Genomic DNA, 27,185 nt, shown 5'->3' with positions numbered 1-27,185 from the left:
ATGAAACTGAAATTGCGAATTTTCTTCCCTGTTTGTGATGTCTAACTGAAAGTGCTTCACAGAACGTGGATTGGAACGAATTTTGTCCAATAGGAATTGCTTGGCTCTTGGATCATTGGATGTTTGAAAATGTTGGTCACAGTCTTTTTCAGTAAAATTAAGAATTGTCAATTTCATAGTGACTTTAATATATTATGCAATTTAGCCTCTCAGATATTTTGGTTCTATTCAATTTCTCTTCTTTTAAGGATGTTTAGATGGTTTACTGGTACTCAAAACAATGACACTTATTAATTTTTCTCAAATCTCAACCCACGGTCATCGTCTCCTCTCATCATGCTTTCTGAGAGCAGCAGTAGAGATGCCATGCTGATTTGTCCTTGTGGGTAAGCCACTGAGTGAGACCTCCGCTGGGAATTGTGTGGGAGAGAGAGCTGTGAACACCCTCTGATTAAACCTGCTCCTCACACATACTGAAGACTACATGTGTGAGGACCTTACGTGTGTGTGTGTGTGTGTGTGTGTGTCAGAGAGAGAGAGAGAGAAAGAAAGAGAGAGCGATAAAATGGCATGGTGTTCTTCTGTATCAGCAGTCCTTTTTGTCAGCTGGCCCATGCCAGCTCCTCTACTTTTATCAGTGACCTTCAGCACATGTTTAGGCCGTCGTCTTCTCCTTCTCCTTGTCTTTTTGTAGCTCATGCTGATTTCAGCCCATACTGCACGTACAGCTGATATTACTTTCTCAGGGTTATTTTCAAATACTCATTTGCATAATATCTAGGACTTTTGCCAAGTACATGTTTAAAGCTCTATATGTTTGTTCTTTTATGGAGATATGTAGACTTTCTCTCTTTCTTAGACAAATAAGAACAGGTAGATGGTTGTAGAGCCTGAAGCTATTTTTCACAGCTTGGTCATTCATTGTAGCTTTTGTTGTAATAAAAACCAGATATCTATTATTTTTTTGTCTTTGCTGATCTATAAGCTATAGGCTGACCATAAATTCTCTTTCTCCTGGATATGTCTTGGCCGGGATTTTTAAATTTCATCTGGGTTTTGGCTGAAGGTAATAATGACTGAAAAAAGTTTGACCAATGCAATGTACAGGCATTGTACATAACTGATCAATTGTGGAAGTGCAAGAAGGTGGGATGTATGAGGACTGTAGAAAGCACATCATTAGGAAAGCAATGCCAAAACCCAGACATTTCAGGCAATTTAGAAATCCTGGCCAGGACACGTACAGAAAAAGAGGACATATGGTCTGTGCTTGATAACCGGAAGTTGTTGCTACACATCACACTGAAATAGTTTGACAAACACTATTTTTATTTCCTATTTTTCTCAAGAAATTGTAGTGGAACTTATCAAAAACAAAACTAGTTGTTATGATCCAGTTAGTCCACAGACATGGACGAAATCCACAAAAGTCCAGTTTAGTTTTCACTGAGCCTTTAAAACTGTACGGTTTATGGAAGTTACAGTATGCTTGCATATTCAAAGAGGATGTGCTGGACTGTTGGAGAGTTACCCTGTGACTCTCTGAGATGTTGTGTGTGCAAAATCAATAATGGTAAACAATCATCCCTCTGGGATCACATTGTTAGGTCTGTCAGTCCAATGTTGATTGATTTGCCTGACTCACCCATGCCAAGAATCTCTCTCTTTCTCTCTTGTTGGGGTGTCTCCAGGAAGGATTCTGGGTGAATCAGTTGCTTAGAGAGGAGAGGAGTTGGAAGTTTTCACAGTCAGACATTTTTCTGCAGTCTTTGAACACATCATCCTAATCAGGCCGGGGAGGGGGATTCACCACAGCAACTAGAGCTGCTGCGTCCTCTGTGTGCTGCCAAAAATAATCTTCCCAAGCAGTCTTGTTTTCCTGTTAAAAAAATCTAAACATCCTTGAAACAACATACAGTTACTTGAGAAGCAAAATTGTGTATGTGACTGCATGTAACAAAATTAACTAAAAAGTATATGTGTGTTTTTCTAACCTCATTGGCAAATGATCATTTTCTGAAACAGTATTTTTGACTGGTTCTCCAGTAAAATATCTTTAGACATTTACAATGTCAGAAGCAATTGACTGTAAAAAATAATTTTAGAATTTGATTAGATTGATATTTTTCTCAAGCCATTGGCATATTGTTGTTCTGAAAATGTATTATGCCTGGTTTTCCAGTAAAAATAACTAAATAAATACACATCTTTATAATATTTTATAAGGAATATATTTTAAATGAATTGAATTCACTACAAAAGATTTTTCTCAAAACATTTGGAAAATTGTTACGTTCTGAAAAGATCTTATGCCTGGTTTCCCAGTAAAAATAAATAAACGATAGATAGATAGAAAGATAATTTCAAGGAATATATTTTAAATTAATTCATAAAAAAAAAAAACATTTCATAGAACATAATTCATTTGAAAATATATATTAAAACATTGTGTTCTGTATTTATCATTATTTTCCTGTAAAAAAAACAAGATATATTTACGGGAGAAGCAAAATTGTTATTGTGTGGGTGCTTTTGTGCACCTGTCTTTGTGTATATGGATGTTTTTTTTGGCCTCTGACTCAGATCATCAAGGTGGTTGCCCTCAGGATTTTGTACATGTTTTGAACTAGAGACAGGAGGGAGGGGAGCTCACTGTCATTTCATTTCCTCTGGCATTCCAGCACCTTCTCACGTCTACACCAATTACTGCTGCCTTCTGATGGGTTCGGTATGCGCACCGTCACTTTTGATCACACCTCACAGGAACACGAGCACCGTGACTTCTTTCTGACATGATATCTCTAACAACATGCCATACACCGTCATGCATGGAAGCAGACGTCACGTTTGCAGCGGTGACTCATGTTTCAGTTGGCCATGTTTCTATTACCTCTCTCCTCTCCTCATCAGTTTAGAGAAACTGCTCTTCATTCTAGGTTAGCTGTCAGGAAACGAATGAAAATGTGGCTAATTGTTTGTGTTGATTAATATAAGATCACAGCTCGTCTCAAGCGTCGTCTAATTCCAGATGGAAGTTTGCTGCAAAATGTCACCCATCATAATGCTCCAAAAATGTCAAAAGTTTTGGTATCTAGTGAAGACATTTGGACAACGCTGTGCAAGTGTATGAGTGGCTGTCATTGCATGTGATTGTGTACAAATTTTTCTCTGAAAGAAATACGCCTGGTTCAGTACCAAGTTAAGTCAACATTTGTGACATTATGATGTTAATTGGGCTACCAGATAAATTATTTTCCACCTGTCCCTCTTTAAAAAAAAACAACAACATTTTTTCAAAAAACAAAAATGCATGTCAACATGACTTTAGTCTGAAAAATCACTTACCTTTTCTGTGTTCTAATTCTAATTTTACAAGTTTGTTAGCATTACAAAGTAAAGCCTAAAATGCAAAAAACAAACAAACTATAATTAATGTGCTTATATAAAATGATAAGTTTCATGTTTCTGCTTCTGCTTCTAAATCCTCCAAAAATGGGTCCCATTCACTTATGTTTTAATCAGGGTTTGTAAACAACTTTTTTTTTGCGACTTTTTCTCAGAATTACGTGATACAAACTCGCAATTCTGACTTTTTTTTTCTTAGAATTGTGAGTTATAAATTCAGAATTGCAAGATGATATAAAGTCAGAATTGTGGGATATAAACTCGCGTTGCAAGTTATAAAGTCAGGCTTTATATTCTGAGAAAAAAAGCCAAAATTGCGAGACGTATACTCGCAATTACGACAAAAGTCAGAATTGTGAGAGAAAAAGTTGCAATGACCTTTTTTAATTTTTTATTCAGTGGCAGAAACAGGCTTCCATTGGGAACACGTAATAACTATTAACTAAGAGTTTCCCCTCACTAAACTCCTAATTTGCTGCTTATTGATAGTAATGTAGTTGATTGTAGTAGTGTTTAGGTTATTGGGTAGAGTTAAGAGATCTAGAATATGGTTATGCAGAATAATACAATAATATGTGCTTTACCAGTACTAATAAACCGTCAATATGCTAGTGATATTGTAAAAATAGTGAATAGTGTTCTCTTAATTAAAAGTGTTATCCTTTTTTTGTGGTAAGCATAAGCAATATTGTGTCACAAATATATTTGTGCCAATTGAGCTTTGGTATTGAACTGGAAAAATCCTTGGAATCATCCTTGTTAGAGCACTACCATTAAAATATTTATTTTTATATATTTATATTTAATATATATTTTTTAAATAAATTTGATTTCAACTTTCAACCTATTTTTGAGAACCTCCTCTTTTGTTCACAACAATGTGTCACTGTACCCTACTCTGGCACAGTTTGTGTAAGTAGGTCACATGTAGTCTAGTCTAGATAATAGTGCTGTCTTTCACTTGTATCGAATGTACGTGAATATCAGGAGCTCATTCAGACAAGTGTTAATGTGAAAACATGAGCAGTCAGATAGCTTGACAAGAGTTTGAATGTGAGTTATCTTATTAAATTGATTATGCTATCTTATTCGTCTTATTTTGTGATGCTTACCAACTCATAGGCTTGGGGGTTTTGTACAGCTCTTTGCATTTCTAGCTGTCGTGTGGGGATAAATTGTGAGCTCACAGTAAAGGCAGGTAGAAATACTTCAGTACTTCTGCTACCATAAATAATTGCTTTATTTTCATAGATTATGACTAAATGTAGGATAATTTCACTGATTCGTGCATGTGTGAAAATTCTCATATCTTTGTACATCAATTACAGTACAGAGGCAGCTAATCTTGATATGTGGTAGCATAGTAAATGTCACTATGAATAAAACATCAGCTACAAGGTTAATGATGGATTTTTCCCCTGGTGATTGTTCAGAAATTTGATTGCAGGTGAACTAGCCTTAATTCTCATTGGAAAACATTATAGAATCTAATGAAGCCCAGACAAGTGCCCCAGCATATTATGATACTTAATGACATTTTGTATTAGGCATCTGATATGACTGGAGTATATCAGAGTATATAATATCATGTGGTGTCTCAAAAACTCTGTACAGCTTCATACAGACAGAAAGCACATTATGTCAAGATTAAGTAAAAATGCTGTTTTAAATAGTTTATCAAGTACCTTAAGAAGTACCTTTTTAATTTCATTTCCATATTAAACATTCTTTATGAATTATTATTTTCTCAATTTTTCATGCTTTTGTAAAACCTGTGAGAAAAATTAAACAGGTTTTGCAAATAAAACTTTATTTGTTTAATTATTTATTTTAAATACAACATATTTTCCAAGAGTACTATTCTTTTCTGAGGGAAAAAACTACTGAGTGCACCTTTAATGGACTGCTTCAGTGATCTTGCTCACCAAGTTGTTACTGTTTCAAGGTATATATCTGTTTTTTGTTTGTTTTTCTACAGGTGGTGCTTGAGCGGAGTCCTGCTGGGAGAAGTAATGCTCTGTGTGTAGACCTTCCCCATTCCAATCATGAGCCACCAGGAGGCGCCGCATGGCCAGGAGTTGAGAGAGGCGGCTGAGGCAGACTTGGAGCGTCGGGGCCCCGAGGGCCAACAGCCCCCCTCATCCCACCGTAGACGCCACGACAATGGAGATGGCAGCTCCCGCTCCGGTCGACCCCGCAACCACCACAGCAACCACGGTACGGAGAATAACCACTACCAGTCTCAACAACAGGGGGCCCCACGCTACCGCAGGTACGAGGGATCTAACGGAGGGACGAACCGCACGCGTGCCACGAGGAGGACTGCGGAAGAAGGTGACACTGAGCAGCAACCCGTTCAGCAGCCCATACCAAGACCTGCAGTGACACGCTACCGCAGACAGGGAGACAACGAAGCCCGAATCCGGGCTCAACAACAGAGACAGCGACAGCGGGAGAGGCAGCAGAGAGACGCAGAGAGAGCCGAACAGCACAGGCTGGACCATCAACAGCATCTCATCTCGCCTACACAAGCCATGCCGGCCAGTAGAGAGCCAGAGGAAGCTGAGGAAGACGAGGGCGATGGTGGCAGTGCTTTGGCCCGCTCCGCCAGCACGGAGAGCGGCTTCCACAACCACACAGACCGGGCAGAGGGGGATGCAGTCATGGTCCTGGAAGCAGAGCCCGAAGACGAAAGCACATATGGCATCCCACTTCGCCCGGAATCGGAGGAGTACACAGAGAGTGCAGAGTCAGAGCAACAGCACGGTGGTCCAGCTTACCTCCAACCCCAATACCCACCTCAGCCCCCGCCGCTACCTCGAGAGCCCCTGCCCAATGCTGAGAGGCCCCGTGATGCAGAGACGCTAAACCCCAATTACTCCAATTATGTTTACACTCAACCCATGTACCGCAGTTCCACCGGAGCAGGAGAGGCCCGTGAAGGTGGAGCAACAGAAGATGAGCCGTACTCTGAGCCCTACGCTGAATACACACTTCAGGAGCATGTTTATGAGGAAATCACGGACGCCCCTTCGACCAAAGCCGAGGGACAGACTCCACAACAACGCAGGGCAGAGTTCAGGCTCTTCGATCGTGACCTCTACCAGCAACAAGAGGCTGTTGGGTCCAGGCTCCACCACTATGACGAGCGATCTGACGGAGAGTCGGACAGCCCCGAAAAGGAAGCAGAGTTTGCCCCGTACCCCCGTGCTGACAGCTGCGAACAGGATGAGGACATTGACCTGATCGTGGCAGAGGTGAAGGAGAGTCTGAGCTCACAGAGCCTGGAGCGTGTCGCCATGGGCCTGGACAAGGACGGGAATGAAGAAGAAGAGTGGCCTGAGTCAGAGTCCCATGGTCAAATGGACGAAATCAAACCCAATGAGCCAATGGGTGAAAGAGAGGGTGTAGAACAGCCCCTTAGAAGTCCCTTAGAAGAGCCAGCTCCAGTTGTAAAGAGCAGTCGTGAGAAGAGAGATGCAATCTCACTGGCTATTAAGGACATCAAAGAGGCAATAGAGGAGGTGAAGACAAGGACGGTCCGTTCGCCCTACACGCCAGACGAGCCCAAAGAACCCATCTGGGTAATGAGGCAGGACCTGAGTCCCACGGCAGAATCTGACCTGCAGCCATCTCTGGGGGCTGATGTGAGTATGAGCTGTACCATATTCTGTTGATTCTTAGCATTTTACGTTTTGTAGCATCATCACTGCTGTTGTTTTCACAGTTTTATTTATGTAGTAGAATCTCGCTTACACAGCTTCACTTTAAGGGACAGTTCACCTAAAAAAAAAAAAAATTCTGGCACCATATACTCCTTCCAAGCACATAAGACTTTGGTTAACCTTTGAAAGACAAATGAAGATATTTTTAATAAACCCTGAGAGGTTTCTGTTTATCCATTGAACTTCCAAAAAAAGGTCATAAAGGCCTGTTTATCAAAACTGTTCATCATATAAAGCGATCATATCTCTTCACGGGACTTGAAGTTAACCACTCAACTCATATGGATTCATTCTATGACACCAACCTTTTTGGATCTTGGTTACCTGTACTTTCAATGACGAGACATAAACCTCTCAGGTTTTATTCAAAATATTTTAATTTGTGTTTTTAAAAATTAAAATTCAGTCATTAATTACTCACCCTCATGCCGTTCTAAATGCATAAGACCTTCATTCATCTTCGGAACACAAATTAAGATATTTTTGATGAAATCCGAGAGTTTTCTAACCCTCCATAGAGAGCAAGGGTACTACCACGGTCGAGGCACAGAAACGTAGTAAAAACATCATTAAAATAGTCCATGTGACATCAGTGGTTCAACTGTAATTCAACGCATGCGCATTCATTCCTCTGCTCATAAAACTGCGTGTTTTACGTCATCAGCAGCACGTGCATGCATCGTGGTACTCTCGATAATGGCAGAGGACTGGATGAGGAGAAGAAAAAAATTGTTGAATAAAGTTGCTATTTTTGTTTTCTTTGCACACAAAAAGTATTCTCGTAGCTTCGTAAAATTACGGTTGAACCACTGGTGTCACGTGGACTATTTTAACGATGTCCTTACTACTTACTACAACTCAAATGTTCCCGTGCCTGGGAACATTTGAGTTGCATTGCTTTCTATGGAGGGTCAGAAAGCTCTCGGGTTTCATCAAAAATATCGTAATCTTCCGGGTTTGGAACGGCATGAGGGTGAGTAATTAATTGCAGAATTTTCATTTTTGGGTGAACTAAACCTTAAGGTAAGATTAACCAAAGTCTTACAGGTTTGGAATGAATTGAGGGTGAGAAAACAATGACAGGATTTTCATTTTTGGGTGATCTATCCTTTTAAGAACATTTACTGTACATTACACATTTACATTCTTCATCTGTCTGTCCAAGTATCCATGACAATGCATCATCAGGTATTTGAAGGACTAAATACACATCACCTTTACTTTCCTTCAGAGCAAGTACTCAACACAGAGACCAGTTGTAGCCCGGGTCAGACTTAGCAAAAACTGTTGAAGTTCTAAAGTATGTAGTCTGAAAAAATACAAGATCCTGTGATTGTTATAACAAACTGCCTTTAAATGTAATGTCACAAAATTAAATAGCAAAAAGAAACCAGGCCAGTTCCCAAACATTCCACCCCTCGGCAGCTAGGGTTTGGCTCAGTTTTGCTGGTTAGCATGGGTAGCTTGGCCCTGCTGGTAGATGCTGTAACTACATCTTTCTGAGGACAAGGAAAGGTTTCTCCATTAATATCCATTTAATTGTAGGTCTATACTCTGACAGAATAATAAATGATTTGTAAAAAATATATAAATCATTAATATGTTATTATATAACAGGTGGTTAAACCAAAAATCTGTATCACGTGTTTTTTTGTTGTTGTTTTTTTTTGTTTGTTTGGGGTTTTTTTAGGATTCTGGTGGTTTTCTCACGGTTTATCACAGTTTGTCCCTGACCGTGCCTTTATATGAATCTGATTGCATAAAACAGATGGAGAACCACTGCATTTTAATCACAATCCAAACAAACATGCTACATTACAATATAAGCAGTTTGACTGTATAATTTCAAAATGTAACACAAAAACAGACCTGTTCTGACCTTAGCTCTGTGAAATTATGATTTGGCTACTGCTGTAAACAAAGCAGAGCTGCATATAGTATATATGGAGGTAAGATAAAAAGAAAATACCATCTGAACTTTTCTGAGGACAGTCAGTTTTCCCTCAAAGATACATTCATATAAATCCCTCACTCCCAATTCTGTATTTAGGATTTTCCTTGTTCTTCCAATATTTTGTGCATCGTGACCAGTGACCTTGCTGTTTACAGTTGGTTTATTTGCCCAGTCAAAGAATTAGTTGTGTGTTATTAATAGTTCTCTAACCATTAGTCAGAAGTGTATGCAGTTAACAGGGATCTCTTGTCAATTCACAAGGTTGTGTACATTGCTTATGCAGTTTTTTTTAAATTCATACTGCATACATAATTCAAACCGGTTTACTGTTTGAACCAATATATATGATAGTACTTTATTAAAAATTGACTAGTTTTTAAAAGCCTTCTTAAAATTATGAAATGGATATTTTTCCCTGTCTGCAGTGAAGGGTGATACACAGCTGGATGAGACAATGCTGCTGAGTCTATTTGCTCCAACAAACATAGCAATGTTTAAAAGCACCATAGAGCCAATGTGTTCACAATTTTCAGGGAAACCAGCCTACAAACGGCTTATTTAAAAGTTTATATCTGCACATGAAACAAGGAATAGAAGAAAGTTATGTCACGGAGAACATTTAGTTGACTAGAGCGATTAGATATATAGGCCTATTTGCCTTAATATAGTTTACTTTCTATGAAATATTTGTAGCAGGTGCAGCAAATGACAAAACCGATCTCTCAGGGAGGATGTGTACAATTGCATTGTTGTTCTGCAGTGTGAATCGCAGCATTCCTCTTTTCATGACTTCATCGCTCTTTCACTCTTCTTTTCTGGAGAGGACGGTGACACACGCTAGTCCCTGTCTCATGAGTGGTGCCTGTCACGGCGCCGGACAAATTGCATGTCGCTAGAAAATGAAGACTGCTCGCACTCATAGAACGGATCTCCTTTTCCGTGGCCTGGAGGGCTCATCTGTATTCTGTGAGTGCTACACATGACCAGCGTGTGCAAATGAAGCTGTCCTGCTCCTCAGCCACAACAGACGTTGTCTGAACAGAGCAGAGAGAGAAAGATGAGCTCTCTGTATAAGTAAGGCAGCAAAATTACCATGTCTTTACTTGATTTACTTTGCTCTCTCTCTCATGCTCTTTATATCATCCCTCCTTTTTTTCTTCCCATTAGCTGTGATAAGTATTACCCATTTTATTAACATAATGAGTAGATGTCATTCAAGTGTGCCGACGGTTGGTATTAAAACTTAATGGTATCATCTCATGATGTGTGCTTGAGATTTTTCATATCTTTTGATATCGTAATTAATAGATTCAGTGCTGCCTAATTTTACTCAATCACAGTTGAATCAGTCACACTGTCTATTACCAACACATTACAGAAATAAACATACTCTGTCTCACTAAACAAACAACGCAAAGCCCAGCTCCTCTGTTGCCTATTTCGACAGTGTTAATTAATCACCATTGTTTGTCTGAGCAGTATTCATGAGCACAAGGCCTCATTTGGAAGCAGTTCTTTGGGATCGAGGGCTTTTGGCACTCTGATGAGAGCGAACATTTCCTTGTGCATTCAGAGAAAAAGTAAAGAATTGCACTTAATTGAAAACTCCCAGTGGGAGTTTAAAGAAGACACCAGCCACCACCCACTGCAATTATGCTGAATTTGTAAATGATTGTGCTGATGATATATTTTCAGGGTTTATGTGTAGCTTATTATTTTTGTACTCATATACCACAACATAATTGTATTCATGTCACTGTGGAGATTGCGTTTCCTATAGTACTTAGTACTACAAAGCTTTAGTTTTAGTTTATTTTTAGTTTATTTCAGTTTTAGTTTTAGTAATCGTGTAACTTAAATTTAGAACTGCTGCTTTGCAACTAAAGGCTGGAGTTGACAGATATAGTCACATACTCCATTTTTTTAGCTTCAGACTCTGAATCCATCCAGTCAGAGGATATCAAATTTCCACTACTTTTTAACTACTGATTTCATTACTAATTATATTATTAGCTAAAAAGTTCATTTGATCAACACAAATTTCATGAATTTGTTTGGTGTGTGTTTGTTTATTTATTAATTTATGTACAGCAGCAGTCAAACTCCATGGTTGTGTAACAACCTCTACAGCATGTTTTCAGATAAAAGTTCACAAGCTATTTTAAAAATTCTCACGTTTGATTCATGACCCAGAAATAAAGCAGCATCCTAAATGTTTCTCATTCATTTTTAAAATTAAAAATCATTAGTAATTCTCAACTTCTCTGAACTTAAAAATGATGGTCTTCACGGTCTTTGTTCTGATCATTGTAAACCATTTCCTGGAGATTTTCAGTGAGTGTTAAACAGTCAAGCATCTTCCAGGTATCCCAGAATACCCATTAAAGTTGCTCTGAACTTGGTGGTGTCCTTCTCTCGCTTCCATTCTCTGTTGTTCTCAGAATTTGACATTTCATCAGAAGCCTGTTATTTTTCCCCTCCACAATATGATTTATTTAGTGCAGTCAAGAGACAGAAAGAGACGGCCTGTAAATAATTCAGCAAGGCTCATATGACACCAAAGAAGAAAAACCGCCTTCTTCCCCTGCCCTGCATTAATGCTTAACATGTTTGATACTTATTTATTTATTTGAAGTATTATAATTTTTTTTGCACAGTTTCACTGTAATGGGTAATGTCAGTTTCAGGGAGTGATGAATTCAAGTACATAGTCAAACGCTGAGTAATTTACTAATAGTGACTTATAACAGTATCAGCTAAGATCAATATTAGTGCTGCTTATTACACCTGTGAACAAATACTTTAGCAAAAATGAGTGTTTTTCCACAGGATAGCACTGATGTTGTGTAGTGTAGTAGTCTCTGACCCAAGTCACTCTTGAGCGAATCTGTTCCAGGAACAGTTTTCCTACAGGGCTGTAACAGGAGCCGTGTTCACCTCTGTTGTCTGGAGCCATTGTGAACTTATCAACGTGAGTTTGATGAGAGTGGAAGAGGCTCTTATGTTCTTCTCTCTCGTACTCTGGTTCAAAGAGCAACATCTGCTGTAGCACTTGATTTGAGTGTATCCTGTGGAAGAACATTTTTCACTCCAGCTCTTGGAAGCGCTTATTGATATGGAAAATTTTTGGATATATCAGGTAGATCGCCGCCATGGTGATGAGGTGAGGAGTTAATTATGGAAATGTGCTCTGGGTTTATCTTTTAATGTTTCAGTATTTCAGAAATGTTCATTTGATGATAATCCATTGTGTCATATTTATACTTTATTACAAAAAATGAACAGAAAATCTGTTAATATTTTATCCTAATGCGCTCTGGTTGAGGGTATGACTCATTTGTTCCCTAGTATTTCACATTTTGGCCTGTTCAGAGAGATGAGGTGTAGTTTTGAGCCGGCAATACAAGAAGACAGATCTTTTATGTACTTTTCCCCCCTTGACCTGCTGTCTGAACCTTTTGCCAGCAGCAGTCATTAAACATACTTCTGGCTGAAACTTGGCAGTTTACAATTGTATCACATTTATGCATGTCTTTTAATTTTATCACAATGTTTTAATCGACCTCATTGCTTTGTTTTTAGAATTGTATTAAATTGTTCTTTTGTTTGTTTATTTTATTTATTCAAGACTTTAATTGACCTAATGTACTCCAAATATCACACAAGTAAATGTAGCTTTTATATTTCTTCAATCAGTTGTCCAAAATAATAGACCGTAAAGCATGTAATATTAATGAATATGTCTCTTTTGTCCAGTCACCAGGCTCAGGCTCCACCTCCCCACAGGGGGCGGAGTCTTCCAGCCGTCACCTGCCGTCACATGAGGGGAGTGACAGCTTTGAGTCTCCATCTCCAGCCAGTAAAGAGGTAGGAGGCTATGAATAAACCTCTAAAACTGTGCTGAAATTGGATGACTCTTAATTATTCTTATCCAGTAGGTTCTCTAGGAACTTAATTAGACACAGCATTAGAGTCCTGATTCAGTCTGATTTAGAAGTTATTATAGTTAAGATGCTGTTAAAATAGAGTAATTGGAGCAGATAAAGTTTAAAACTATTAGTTGAAAAAAAATTAAGTTTTGCTATTGTGTGTGTGTGTGTGTGTGTGTGTGTGTGTGTGTGTGTGTGTGTGTGTGTATAAAAACAAAGCAAAAATACAGGATCTCAAAATGTAATTACATTTTTAAAAAAGAGATATTTAAAAAAGAAAATAGCCAAACCCTCAATCATTATCTTTAAAAAGCCCAAGAAGTGTCATGTATGATCTCTGAGAAATTCATTAACAAAATTAGAGTATGCAGAGAAGTATTATACTGTATATGCATATATATATATATATATATATATATAAAATACTTCTCTGTATACTATGATTTTGTTTTTATATATATTTATAATGCCCCTTGGCAGTTCTAAAATCACTGTAAAACATGGCTCCTTGGGACTTATTGATTATATGTGACCATGTACCACAAAACCAGTCATAAGTGTCAATTTTTCGAAATCACTGATGTATGGTTTGTTAGGATCGGACAATATTTGGCCGAGATAAAACTATTTGAAAATCTGGAACCTGAGGGTGCAAAAAAATAAAAAAATTTAGAAAATCGCCTTTAAAGTTGTCCAAATGAAGTTCTTAGCAATGCATATTACTGAACAAAAATTATTGATATATTTATGGTAGGAAAATCACTAAATATCTTCATGGAACATGATCTTTACTTAATATCCTGATGATTTTTGGCATAAAAGAAAAATGGATAATTTTGACCCACACAATGTATTTTTGGCTATTGCTACAAATATACCCCAGCGATTTAAGACTGGTTTTGTGGTCCAGGGTCACATATTATATTATAACCATCTAAAATATAATATAATATTATAAAGTAAAATATATTTATACATGCTCTGTTGTGCATATAATGCCCCTTTTAAAATCACTGTAAACCAGGGCTTCTTGGGATTTATTATATTGTATGCATAATAATAACAGCTTGCCTTGAAGAATGTTGTATTGAGGCATTTGTGTGCCTGTTCTTGTATGTGCAGTCAAGGAGAAGTCTTGCTTCATTCCCGACATACGTAGAAGGTAAGAAGATTTCCTGTAATTTCCTTGTAATGTTGCATTATCTATTCCCGTCCAGGTTCTCAGCTACTGAAATGAATCCTGATCGCACATCCTAGGCATGTTTTGAAATGTTCCTCTCCTCTCTGTTAGTACCAGGCCCATGTGACCCAGAGGACCTCATTGACGGTATTATCTTTGCTGCTAACTACCTGGGATCCACCCAGCTGCTCTCAGACAAGACGCCCTCCAAAAACGTGCGCATGATGCAGGCTCAGGAGGCTGTGAGTCGCATTAAGGTGAGGTGAAACGGTTCTGTCTTTACTCCGCTGTTGTAAACGTCATTGTAAGAAGCAAACCTGAGCTTCTATGAATCTACCTCAAGAAGTCTCCTAAGCAATACTTGCTTCAGGAGCAGCATAAATGTTCCAAGAAACCAAAAGTGACAGTTTTAGGACAAAAGAATGGGATTTCATAAGAAATGCAGAGCTGTGCTCTATATGGAGCGTGTATTTATTGCGCAAGCATTTTATTCCACGGATACAACATGATGAAGTTGCATTTTGCAGTCTTATTTTGTTGTTCAAATTGAAATGTGAGCTCACAGCAGATGAAGAGAGATGATCGTAAAACAAAGAGTGTGTGTGGTCGTCTTGCAGTAATGTAGTCAAATGCAGGGACCTATCCCATGATTCTTGTTCCTAAAGGACCAGAGACATTTACCACCTCCCTCCTCTTCATCCTCCTGCAGCATAAATCAGCCATTCGCCATTACTCAGCATTTTTTACCTCCACCTTAAAAAATGCAGTGAGCCCAGCACCTGTGCCATTTAGTGTTCCTTCAGCATGTCCCTTTGTATGTACATTTTGTGTTAAAATGTTCAGTTACAGATCACTGTGTGGTATGGCACACAACAATATCGGAACGGTTGATAGCGAATTATTATAATTATGAGTTTTATTAGCTTTGCTGAAAAGATCAGCTTGGATTTCAATGCTTATTCAGATTGGTCAGCACTGGACCAGCAGTTTTCTTTTTTGCCATCAAACTGACCAAGGTAGCCTTACAAGATAATACTAGTAAAGCAGCATAATGAGGATATTAATGATTATTAGCTGATCAACTTTTACATTTTATATGTACTATTTTCTCTATAATAAAAATGAAACACTGAACAATAAATCAATCATTTTAAATACAACAAGTAAATTTAGGCACTGTGAAAAATGGACAATCATTTTGATATTTGCTAAGGATTGCATTTAACAGTGTTATTAAATTATTAGTGTTTATAAAGATTAACTGTGATGGTAATCTAAATGTAAAATAGAGTAAATGAGCTGCATAATTTAATATCCAATATCAGTTTACACAGAATATATCCGAAATTGATTGATTGAAATAAATAAATAATATAGCATCCCTATGTTCTGGTCTGCAAAATATTAGATGATACAATCTTCCTAGCAGTAGGTTAAAGGGTTTCTCAAATGAATTTTTGTCAAATAGTGATGTGAAACCTTCACACTCGTGTAATATTTACGGAATAACAGTCGATATTCAGTACTGTGCTGTTGTAGACTGTCTGATTTAATGGATTTGCTTAAAAGGCAGAGTCAGGGACGTTCTCACATTTTAAATGACATAACCTAAAAAATGCATTAGTGATCTTGTGAGCAAAGAATAACAAATAGCATGAGGTCTTTATCAACCACTTTTCTTATAATGGAGAAAGCTCCCTCTTAGAATTGTTCAGTAAATGCGTATGTGTTATACAAGTACCACCATATTTTATTCTCTGTGTGTTAACTCAATAAAAGATGATCATAGGTTATGAATTCCTTGTTTAATTGGGTCACACCTCATCTGCATGTGTGAGACTCTGTACCTTGTCCCATATACAATCATGAGCTCAAATCGAGTGAGGGTGTTTTTAGTAGACTGTCGGTTTCAATGCAGTATGTAAGGCAAGTGTAAATTGCATGCATTTGGAGAGATGTCTGAATCAATACACGCTGCCTCAGCTGCCATGACGTAGATCTTCCTTCGATGGCCAGTTCGATGCATTATCACAGCCTGCTGGCAAGTTAAAACTTGCTCTTAATCTCATTTTCAGCAGAGCTCATCTATGCTTTGTACAGTTGATGTTTTATGAACAGGACGTTCTGTAATATAAAACCAATATTTGTTGGCATGATATTAAAAGTACAAATGGGCCACCTGGTGGATGATGGCGCAAATTACCATGAAATGAAACCAAAGGCAACATATTGTCGCAGGGTGGTGTCTAGTAAGCTTGGCTTGGTGTCATCTGGATCCACACCGATAAATATCCCAGAAGTCACTTTTCAGATGAATCTTATTGAGCAGAAAGATTCCCCAAATGTGATTGGTCTTACTGAGTTCTGCTTTATCTAACAATGTTCCTGTCTCTGTTTGTTCCATGCTAAGCAGACGGCCCAGAAATTAGCCAAAAACAGGAAGAAGGTGCAGTAATTGCTCATGGGTTTGGTGTTTTGTTTATATTTTTGTTCTTCGTCTTCTCTTTTTGCCTGGTTTCAGCACTTCAGTGTTTTCATATTTCCTGTCGCTCTGCCATTTTTCTGAATCCAGCAATGAGTCATGTACCTGTGTCTGTCCGCACAGTCTGTTAGCCATTGTTCATTCCACACCAAACATTACCTCAGTTTTACCACCAGATCTTACATGGGGAAGTCGTGGAATAAGTTAACGTCAGGAAAGTCTAGTTTGCTGGATACAGAAAATGCAAGTTATCTTTACTTTCATCTTCTTTGTATTCTGTATTTTTTTCTTTCTGAGGTACTGTGCTGTGTTTGTGACTGTTTTTCAAGGTGTTTATCTGGCACAGCATGTTTTGCTCTTCTCTTGATCTCTTTTATTCGGCCTGTCCTGCACTTGGTGGAAAACTCTCTCAGTTAACTCTCTCTCTCTCTCTCTCTCTTACTCAATTAAAACTGAAACACTTCAAATGAAGAACAAAACTAACCAAACTAACCCCATGCCAACTTGCAATACTAGCTGGCTTTAAACGAAAAACGCAGGTTATCAGAGTTACACAATGAAGGAGAGAGTGTAAAAAATTTGAATATCTGGCCAAATGTTGACGATGCCAGATGTAAAGTTGCTTGCACGCTCCTTCATGGCATCTCTGGGCCTCGTCAGCTCTCTCTCTTTCTGTCTTTCTTTCATTCTGTCACTTTCTCTCTCTGTGACTGATAGTGTATGGTTTTCTGTCTTCAGGCTCCAGAAGGTGAAGCTCAGCCCATGACGGAGGTGGACCTCTTCATCTCCACTCAGAGAATCAAAGTGCTCAATGCAGACTCGCAGGTACTTCATCACCTATATACGTCATTTTGGTTTCACCCACTAACTGTGCCAAGCCGAGTAGAAGCTCTCACTCTTAACATTTTACTAGTGCAGATCACAAGGAGGCAGAATATCCATGTCTTACAGAGGTCATGAGAAGTCTAATTTGTCTTAATCATTTACATTCACATTTAGTCATTTAACAGACGCTTTTATCCAAAGTAACTTACAAATGAGATCAATAGAAGCAATCAAAACCAACAAAATAGCAATAATATGTAAGTGCTATGACAAGCCTCGGTTCATCTAATGCTGTACGTGTAGTTTTTAATAATAAATTTAAATAAGGCAAGTAGATAGAATAGAAAAAGAATAGGGAACACTAGTGTTAGAGGGTCATTTTTTTGAATAGAAAGAAAACAAGTAGTGAAATAGAAATGTAATAGAGAGTGCAAGTGTTAGAGGGTCAAGTTTTGTTTTTATAAAAAAAGAAAACAAGTGGATAAAATAGAAATAGAATAGAAAGGGTCGAGTGTAGATGGAAGAGATGTGTTTTTAGCCATTTCTTGAAGATGGCTAAGGACTCAGATTGAGTTGGGCAGGTCATTCCATCAGGAGGGAAGAGTTAAGGTTAAATGAAAAAAAAAAAACATTCATTTAAAAAATGCAAATATACACTACTGTTTATAAGTTTTCAAAGAAACGAATACCTTCATTCATCCAGGATGCAATAAATTGACCAGAAGTGACAGTAAAGACTAGTGCTGTCAAACGATTAATCGTGATTAATCGCATCCAAAATAAAAGTTTTTGTTACATTATATTTTGTTTACATATACATAATAAATATACACAGTATACACACATATATTATGTAAACAAATCTTTTATTTTGGATGCGATTAATCACGATTAATCTTTTGACAGCACTAGTAAAGACATTTATAATGTTACAAAATTTCCATTTCAGATGTTAAGTTCATAAATACTATTCTTTTGAGCTTTCTGTTCATCAAAGAATCCTGATTTACATTTTAAAATATATTTAAAAAAGAAAACATTTCAATTGTAATAATATTTCACTGTACTTTTGATCAAATATACAGTATGCAGCCTTTGTGAGCATAAGAGACTTCTTTCAAAGACATTGAAAATGTTTACAGACCCTAAACCTTTGAACAATAGTACTGAACAAATGGCTACATTTTGTTAGGTTCGGTTTAAAAAAAATAAACTATATAATTTATCATTTATTATTATATCAGTACATACAATACATGACTCACTGTAATTATAATTTTTTTTTCTGAAAACAACTATGCAGTCTTAATTTTGGATGTTTTTTCATTGAAAAAAAAATTGTAGTGTAGAAATGGATTGAGCATGGAGAGTTTTTCTGACCATTACAATTTTCTCCTGATTCTCAGGAGACCATGATGGACCACCCTTTAAGGACCATCTCCTACATCGCTGATATTGGAAACATTGTGGTGTTGATGGCCAGAAGGAGAATGCCTCGCTCCGACTCTCAGGAGAACACGGAAGCCTCTGACCCAGCTCAGGATGAGAAGCGCCAATACAAGATGATCTGTCACGTGTTTGAGTCTGAAGATGTGAGTGTGACCTTATCAAGCTGTCAGAGCGACAGTTTCAATTTATTGCTTCAGCATTGTAAAACGGTTTAGGAGATTTACACACTTTGCCATACTGCTGTTGTTGCAGTTTATGAAAGCAATAAGCCAGTCTAGGCCATTCGTTACAGTGCTTTGACCACAGTAAAGGGAAGTTCAACCACAACGCAAAGCCCTTTATACTTTTTCCACATTTAATCCTCCATATTGGCCTAATTTTTCTTAGTCTCCTCACATTGTTTCCCAGCATGTTCAATATTGCAGTTACTGGGCATTGTGGTGACCTCTAATAGCATTTATCCAGATGGTGTTCTTGGGCGTCTTGCTGCGTGGGTTGAATCAGTAGACGGGAAGTGACCTTTTCTCTGTTCAGCTGCAGAAGCTGTTTGAATATAAAGAGCCTGTATATGTCACAGCACAGCATACGACAGTAACATGAGGGCAAAAAGGCATGTATGCGGCTGTCCTGAGGAACGCCACCCTTGTCGTCTCTTGACCCTCGTGTGTAGCTGTTATCTTTGAAAAAAGTGCTTTCTTGTTTAGATAAATCAAATTGTAAGCATCCAATGTGCAATGAAATATGTTAGATATGGAATATAATGTTAGTTTTCCTCTTTGTGCTCAGGCTCAGCTCATAGCTCAGTCCATCGGCCAGGCTTTCAGTGTGGCGTACCAAGAGTTTCTGCGTGCCAATGGCATCAACCCAGAGGATCTGAGCCAGAAAGAGTACAGCGACCTCCTTAACACACAGGACATGTACAACGATGACCTCATTCACTTTTCCAAGTCTGAGAACTGCAAAGATGTAAGCGGACAGCCCATGCCTGGTGGAAACCGAAGATTATTGTGAAATTTTGAGAATTTGCCTCGATAATGTCAGAATTATCAGTAATGTTGACTATATCAGGTTTTAGCAGTGAGCAAAGTGGTGTGTGTGTGTGTGTGTACACTACAGGTTTACATAGAGAAGCAGAAGGGAGAGATTCTTGGGCTGGTGATCGTGGAGTCGGGCTGGGGCTCCATCCTGCCCACGGTGATTATAGCAAACATGATGCACGGCGGCCCGGCTGAGAAGTCCGGCAGGCTGAACATTGGGGACCAGATTATGTCCATCAATGGCACCAGCCTGGTGGGGTTACCTCTCTCCACCTGCCAGAGTATTATCAAGGTACAGCAGCTCCAAGATCAAGTGGACTGAAGTACAATAATGTTCATTAATTTCAAAGATTTTAACCAATTCTTTTACATTTCATTTATTGCGTGAAACAATGCTCCCATCTCCTAGGGACTGAAGAACCAATCCAGAATAAAACTTAACATTGTGAGATGCCCACCTGTGACCACTGTCCTCATCAGAAGACCAGACCTGAGATATCAGCTGGGATTTAGTGTGCAGAATGGCATTGTGGGTATCTTGAAAAAAATAACTGAGATTGGATCTATCGGCGTTGACTATTATTGTATATTTAATTGTGCATACTCCTGTATTTTATATTACCTTTGCCTTCATCTAAAATCCATTTAAAGTTCATCTTTAAAAATCTTTAAAAACATTAATAATAACAAATCTCAAAATGAATGTCCATTTTTATACTGTACCTTATATTGTTATGATGCCTAAAATCACTTGTAGCATTTAAAATGATGAAAAGTATTTTTAGTGTATTTTTAATTTATGTTGACAAAATAGTAGAGAATTTTAAAATCAGCTATTTATCAGACTTTAACGTAAAAAGAATTATTACTGTTTAACAGAATTTTAATACTTACTAATACTTTAATACTTAATACTAATGTTATAATGGTTTGTATTTAGTCATGTTTTTTCAATAGCAACTTTACTTTGAATGAATTAGGTTATTAAGATTTATTTATATTTACAACTTAACCCCCCCCCCCCCAAAAAAAACTATAACTATGTTTTAGTTAACTATAATAAAATTAAATATAATGAACTTATTTTAATTCATCTAGTTGCCAAAGCAACATTTCTCATTTTCATGAAGTTTAACTTAAAAAAAAAAAAAAAAAAAATCTATATAGACATATATTGTTAATGGCTACTAAAATGACAAAATTACTAAAACTTTAAAATCAGTTTGAAAATGGTGAATAAAAAAAAAAAAACTAATTTCAAATATTTAAAGAATTATAAATATCATAATTATGTATAATATATAATTCTAACAGAACTTTCTTTTGCATCCTCCAGATTTGCAGTCTGATGAGAGGAGGGATAGCAGAGCGCGGTGGGGTGCGTGTCGGCCACCGGATCATTGAAATCAATAGCCAGAGTGTTGTGGCCACCCCTCATGAGAAGATTGTACACATTCTGTCAAATGCAGTTGGTGAGGTACGTCTGAGGTCCATGGTGCCACACCTGCCTAACAACATAATATTTTTCACATCACTATTTCTCCAGTGAGGTAATGAGAGCCCATTTATTTAAATTATGATCATGAAACTATGGAAACTTGGCACCCTGTTTAGCTCTGTTTCATGTAGATCAAAGCCTATCAAGAGCGGCTCCAAAAGTTGTTTTTACAATGACTGTAAATCAACCAGTGTCACTCTCAGTTCTGTGTTCACACAGGTGTAGTTTATCACTGACTATGAAAATGTCCATGAACATGTCTAAATACTTTGCTTTAAGGGAATGTTCCTACTATTTAAGTGCACTAGTATTTAAGCACAATCCATGGCATTTGTGGCAAAATGTAGAATAATTTGGCACTTTTTCCACCTGTCCCCGCTTTTATTTAAAAAAACCTGGTTACAGTGAGGAATTTACAGTTGAAGTAATTTTGGCCGATCCATAAAAATACTATATCAATAGTATAGCCGCAAGATGTAAACAATATACCTTCCTTTTCTGTGTGAAGTTTAAACTACATTGCCATTACAACATAACACCTAAAACAACTGTAATAATGACCAGAACTGCTTTACAGCTCAAATAGTACGTTTAAACAAAATAAACTGTACGAGTGATTTTACAAAATAATAAGCTTCACATCTCTGCTTTCAAATATTCCAAAAATTGATCCCATTCACTTGCATTGTAAGTGCCTCGCCTATGAAATGTATGTTTTTTTCAAAATCAGCATTATGCCAAAAATGCTTGAGCTTAACTTGAATTAAACCCAGAATATTCCTAAACACTCAATATACTGTTTTATAACTTATTTGAAACATGTGTTCTCTCCTTAAAATAAATGCCACTTTTTTACATTTTGTTATATAGTTGAGTAAGTGATATCACTTGTGTGTAACTGAACTTGACCATCTTGTTTTGCCGAACAGATTCACATGAAGACTATGCCGGCTGCCATGTACCGCTTGTTAACAGCCCAGGAGCAACCAGTTTACATCTGAAGCTACGATGCTTTCTCAAGCCTCCTACCCTGTTGTCACCAGATATAACCTTAATCTTGATGTGAAACTGTCAGCCCTGTGGACTGGTGACTGTGTGACTGAATCGACTGAAGCTCTGCTCCACATGGCTTTCCATGATGCTTCGGTTTCTCTTCACTGCCTCCCCTGAGCTCTTCATCTCTTCTTTTCTGTTGCTGTGAGTGAGTATGCTGTGCTGTGTAATTCCTCTCTCTGTGTGCACTCAGTGAAAGGAAGCAGAGAGAGAGTGAGAAATATTTTAAAGAGCCCCATCGCAGAAAGTGGTGTCCTTCAAAATAGCTTTTGAAATGATATAACTGGGTAACAAAAACTACACCTGTGTGATCGTTAGGTGTACAAAATGAAAAAGGAGTTTGCCTTACCATACTTTTATGATGTTATTTATTCAAGCTTGGCAACCATCGAGTGTTTTAGAGTCAACTTTAATTTTAAGGGCAGCTGTTAGTCTGAGGAATATGGTGAAAATGGCCAAATTCAGAAAAATTCAAGTCATAACTTATTTAATTGGTCAAAACCCACAGGATGTTGAATTGGAATGACAGGAAAATTGCTATTCAGAGACATTCATTAGTTAATACAATAAATAATTACATTATTCATTTGGACTAATTAGGTCTATATATTTCCTGATATGTAAAATGTAACTGATTAGATTTTTATTTAAACTAAGTATAGCAGCACACAGACACCAAAACCGATTTTTTTTTTAAATTCCATACAAAACAAAAGCAGCTTTTTACTATTGCCATATTTGTGACTGGATAAATTGGAGTATTCTGGGAAATGAAGTGCTCTTTAATTATGGTCCATAAAATGATATTTAATTTATTAAATACATAACATTTTCTATGGGTGGCATTATTAATATTATTTAATGTTTCTGAAAATGGCCCGATTTACAGTAATTTATACTGAAGCGTAAAACCACATATGCATATAGTACATATTAATTCTACTTGCTTAAATTCAAATTTGAATTACAATTCTACATCCTGTGTTTTGAGGAAGGGACCAAACCATCGAGTCCTTTAAAAAAAAAAAAAAAAGGTTTTCTTAAACACAGTTCCTATTAAAATGACGATGACTTTTTTGGTGTGGTCATCTGTGGTGGATAATTCATGTCTAGTATATCTAGGAGTATACTGTATGTATAGTAGAGCACATAGAAATTGTGGATGAAATGCCTTACAGAATGATGATGCCATATTTTGAGACATATGGAGATCTGAGAATAATTGACATTTTTTGAATGGGACACTGTTGGAGACGTTTTGGACTTAAATGTACCTCTTGAAATAAACACACATATATTAGTCAGGTAGTAGGAAGAAAGCATCCTAAAAATTAACCATTTTGTTGTGTTTAACTTTTTTTTTTTTTACATTAATGTGCAATATTTTTATTTGTTGTAAATGACTGCGTTCCTTATTTTTATGCACAGAAAACCTTCCTTTTTGTCTTAAACGAACATCTGTATATGAAATAATATTGCAAATTAAATATGCTTATATTGGTAGCATTTTCTTTTGAACATTTATACTTGAAAAACATTGTGTGAAGAAACTTTTAAGGTGATCTAAATCTCGTGTTGACATTTTCAGGATGGATTCGAAGAATTCCATTCTGAGAGATCATTTATCTTTTTTTTTTTTACCTCGTCATTACAGCCTTTTTTATCAACTGTCAAATGTTTAATTCATGTGTGCTACTTTTTCACTCTGTTTTTTCACTTAAGAACAGAATGTGTCTTAACAGAACTGTATTCACTTAGAAAGCTTTGGTCTGGTATATTTGATCTGTTTTAGTACAGAGCTGATTCAACATGAACTGATTCAAAACCAACTGTGTTTCCAGAGACTCTCAGACAAACATTATAATACTATTTGTGCAAGAACTGACTGGTGTTTGTCCGTCAGCATGCTTTGGCACATCTCCATTGTCACTTACTTATTAGAGACTGTCTGCAGTCTGGTAAATATCACTATATATGTGATTTTGCATCTGAAGAAAAAAAAAAAAACAACCAGTCTATCAAATGAGCATAAAATGTCTTACAAGAAGCTTATTGCTATGAATTATTGACAACTTTCCTCCATTTTACCATCAAGTGTACTTGAGCGATGCTTGGAGTTTCTTCATTTTTGAGAGCACACTCATTTGCAAAGGAATCTTTTGCCAACATATGAATAATAAAATGTAGATTACATCACAGTATGCTGACATATTACTACAGTGTTGAATCTGTATTAATACTAGAAATATTGTGATGAAATGCAATGACTGTATTTGATGGCATTATGGCTTTTTGAGACGTTAGCAAACTCCTTGTTATCGTTCCGATGGTAAGAAAACTTCTTATTGCTTGAAATGTGTATTTCACCCCCAAACTACAGTCTGACCTCATTATTTACGGTATTCTGTTGCTAATGGAATCAAAAGTCATTAACACACAGGAAGGGCCTCGTGTTTCATTGTTTTTTGCTTTATGTGAAGCATGGTCTTTTTGTATGCATTGCTATTTATTCTTGTACTGAGTGTGATGTGTGATTACAAAATACTTCATTATAAAATAAAACCAGCTAGACACTTTCATATATATATATATATATATTATATTATATTTATTTACATATAGCATAATATATACAGTATATCCAATGAACATATACCATGTGTACAATAATGAAGGTAAATTGTGCAAAAGTCTTTGACACCACTTTTTCATATTTGTTTTTAAGGAGTAGTTCACCCAAAAACGAAAATTTGCTGAAAATCCAAGATGTAAATGAGTTTGTTTCTTTATCAGATTTAGAGAAATTTATTTTAGCGTTACATCACTTGCTGACAAATGGATGCTCTGCAGTGAATGGGTGCCGTCAGAATGAGAGTCCAAAAAGCTGATACAAAAATCACAACAATCTACAGATAATCCAAACAAATGCCAGTCTGTCAATTAATGTCTTGTGAAGTGAAAAGTTGTGTTTGTAATCAACAAATCCATCATTATGACCTTTTAAATGTTGATGGTAGCCAAAATACCAATCCAAAATCAATATTAAATCTTCCTCCAGTGAAAATGTTCACACACTGTTGTCCTCTTAACATCAGTTCTATTATTATTTGTTGAGAACTGTTTTGGCTTGTAAACAGTGATATGCACATCTGTGTATATTTCTCTCCTGATTCAGATGAGATGACTATTTTTCTAAAATATTGTTTGAAGTTAAAAATGTCTTTATGAATTTGTTTCTTACAAATACTTCACTTTTCCACTTTTTTCTTACAAAGCCTTTAATGTTAGATGTTAATTGATGGACTGGGGTCGTGTGGATTACTTGTGGATTATTGTGATGTTTTTATCAGCTGTTTGGACTCTCATTCTGACGGCACCCATTCACTGCAGAGGATCCACTGGTGAACAAGCGAAGTAATGCTACATTTCTCCAAATCTGTTCCGATGAAGAAAGAAACTCAACTACATCCTGGATGGCCTGAGGGCGAGTACATTTTCAGCAATTTTTCATTTTTGGGGCCAAATATTACTTTAAAGGGCATCGCATTATGATCGATGTCCGCCGGCCGAATAACACCATAATTTTTGCCATAACATATGTGGTCCGCTGCCACCATGGAACTATTTATTGTAAAAGATGTTGCGCATTTTTATACTGAAACGAAAGAGCGACCTAGTTAATCTGTGCTAGTCAGTTTAACTGGTTAAGACAGTTACGTTTTTGCGCTGTAAGATTAACACATCAACCCACAACCTCAATGTACCTTCAGTGTCCCAGACTTCTGCACTATATAGTACAGGACATGCTGTATCCGGTTCACAATGATGTGCAAGCTTTAAAAAGTGATGGATTGAAATATTTAATATTGGAGAAACAAAACAAGTGGCTTAATGTGATTTTAAAATGACACCAGGAATGAAATATCAATGTAAATATGTAACGCAGGATGTGCAGAGTATAGGACGGGTTCAGCAGGTTCCCACCTCAAGACTGTAGAATACAAGGCCTCAGCGGGTTGTGTGGTTTGTACTGAAGTAGGAAAGAAACTATGGGTTTGATTAGTACTTAATGCACTTGCTCTGAATGTAATTACAATTATATGTTTGTCAATGTCTAAAAGTAAAAACACTTTCTGTAAAGCAACAGCAATGTTTATTTATTTGCTAGCTTTTCTGTGATTGAACTATTTAGACACATTCCTTTACCATAGCAGGAATGTTTGTAACAGTATTTACAACATTAAACAAACTACTGAGAGCAGATACAACCAGAATGTCTCTTTTGATCTCTTGACTTTATGTTTTTGAAAGAAGTCTCTTCTGATCAAAAACACAGTAAAAATAGTCAAATTGTGAAATGTTGTTACTATTTAAAATAACTGTTTTCTATTTTAATATATTTTAAAATGTAATTTATTCCAGAGATGGCCAAGCTGAATTTTCAGCAATCTTCAGCGTCACATGATATGCTGATTTGGTGCTCAAGAAACATGACCTATTATTATCAATGTCGAAAACAGTTGAATTATTTGATAAATAAAAATTTAGAAATTCAACCTAATGCAGCCTCACTGAATAAAAATATGAATTTCTTTAGCCCAAGTATTTGAAAGGTAGTTTTTCATCCTACACTGTCAAAATGTCATTA

General features: G+C 36.9%; 1 protein-coding gene across 5 annotated transcripts in view; it reads left to right on the top strand.

The window, feature by feature from the left end:
- Positions 1–27,094, top strand: part of apba1a (amyloid beta (A4) precursor protein-binding, family A, member 1a) — a 54,713-nt gene extending 27,619 nt beyond the window's left edge. For 4 of the 5 annotated variants that reach the window (XM_058775971.1, XM_058775970.1, XM_058775974.1 and 1 more), the window contains 12 exons: positions 5,384–7,052; positions 12,841–12,951; positions 14,136–14,175; positions 14,305–14,450; positions 16,607–16,639; positions 17,414–17,500; positions 18,907–19,092; positions 19,736–19,915; positions 20,066–20,278; positions 20,396–20,515; positions 21,323–21,463; positions 22,414–27,094. In XM_058775971.1, the coding sequence (XP_058631954.1) occupies positions 5,451–7,052; positions 12,841–12,951; positions 14,136–14,175; positions 14,305–14,450; positions 16,607–16,639; positions 17,414–17,500; positions 18,907–19,092; positions 19,736–19,915; positions 20,066–20,278; positions 20,396–20,515; positions 21,323–21,463; positions 22,414–22,485 (2,931 nt within the window). In that variant the 5' untranslated portion in view covers positions 5,384–5,450 and the 3' untranslated portion in view covers positions 22,486–27,094. The remainder of the gene's footprint in view (positions 1–5,383; positions 7,053–12,840; positions 12,952–14,135; positions 14,176–14,304; positions 14,451–16,606; positions 16,640–17,413; positions 17,501–18,906; positions 19,093–19,735; positions 19,916–20,065; positions 20,279–20,395; positions 20,516–21,322; positions 21,464–22,413) is intronic. The other variant, XM_058775975.1, reaches the window with a different exon arrangement.
- Positions 27,095–27,185: the final 91 nt, after the last annotated feature.

Source organism: Onychostoma macrolepis, chromosome 05 (assembly GCF_012432095.1).
Source record: "Onychostoma macrolepis isolate SWU-2019 chromosome 05, ASM1243209v1, whole genome shotgun sequence".
Taxonomy (NCBI): domain Eukaryota; kingdom Metazoa; phylum Chordata; class Actinopteri; order Cypriniformes; family Cyprinidae; genus Onychostoma; species Onychostoma macrolepis.
The sequence above is the reverse complement of the archived record's forward strand: the minus strand, read 5'-3'. Positions and strand labels throughout refer to the sequence as shown.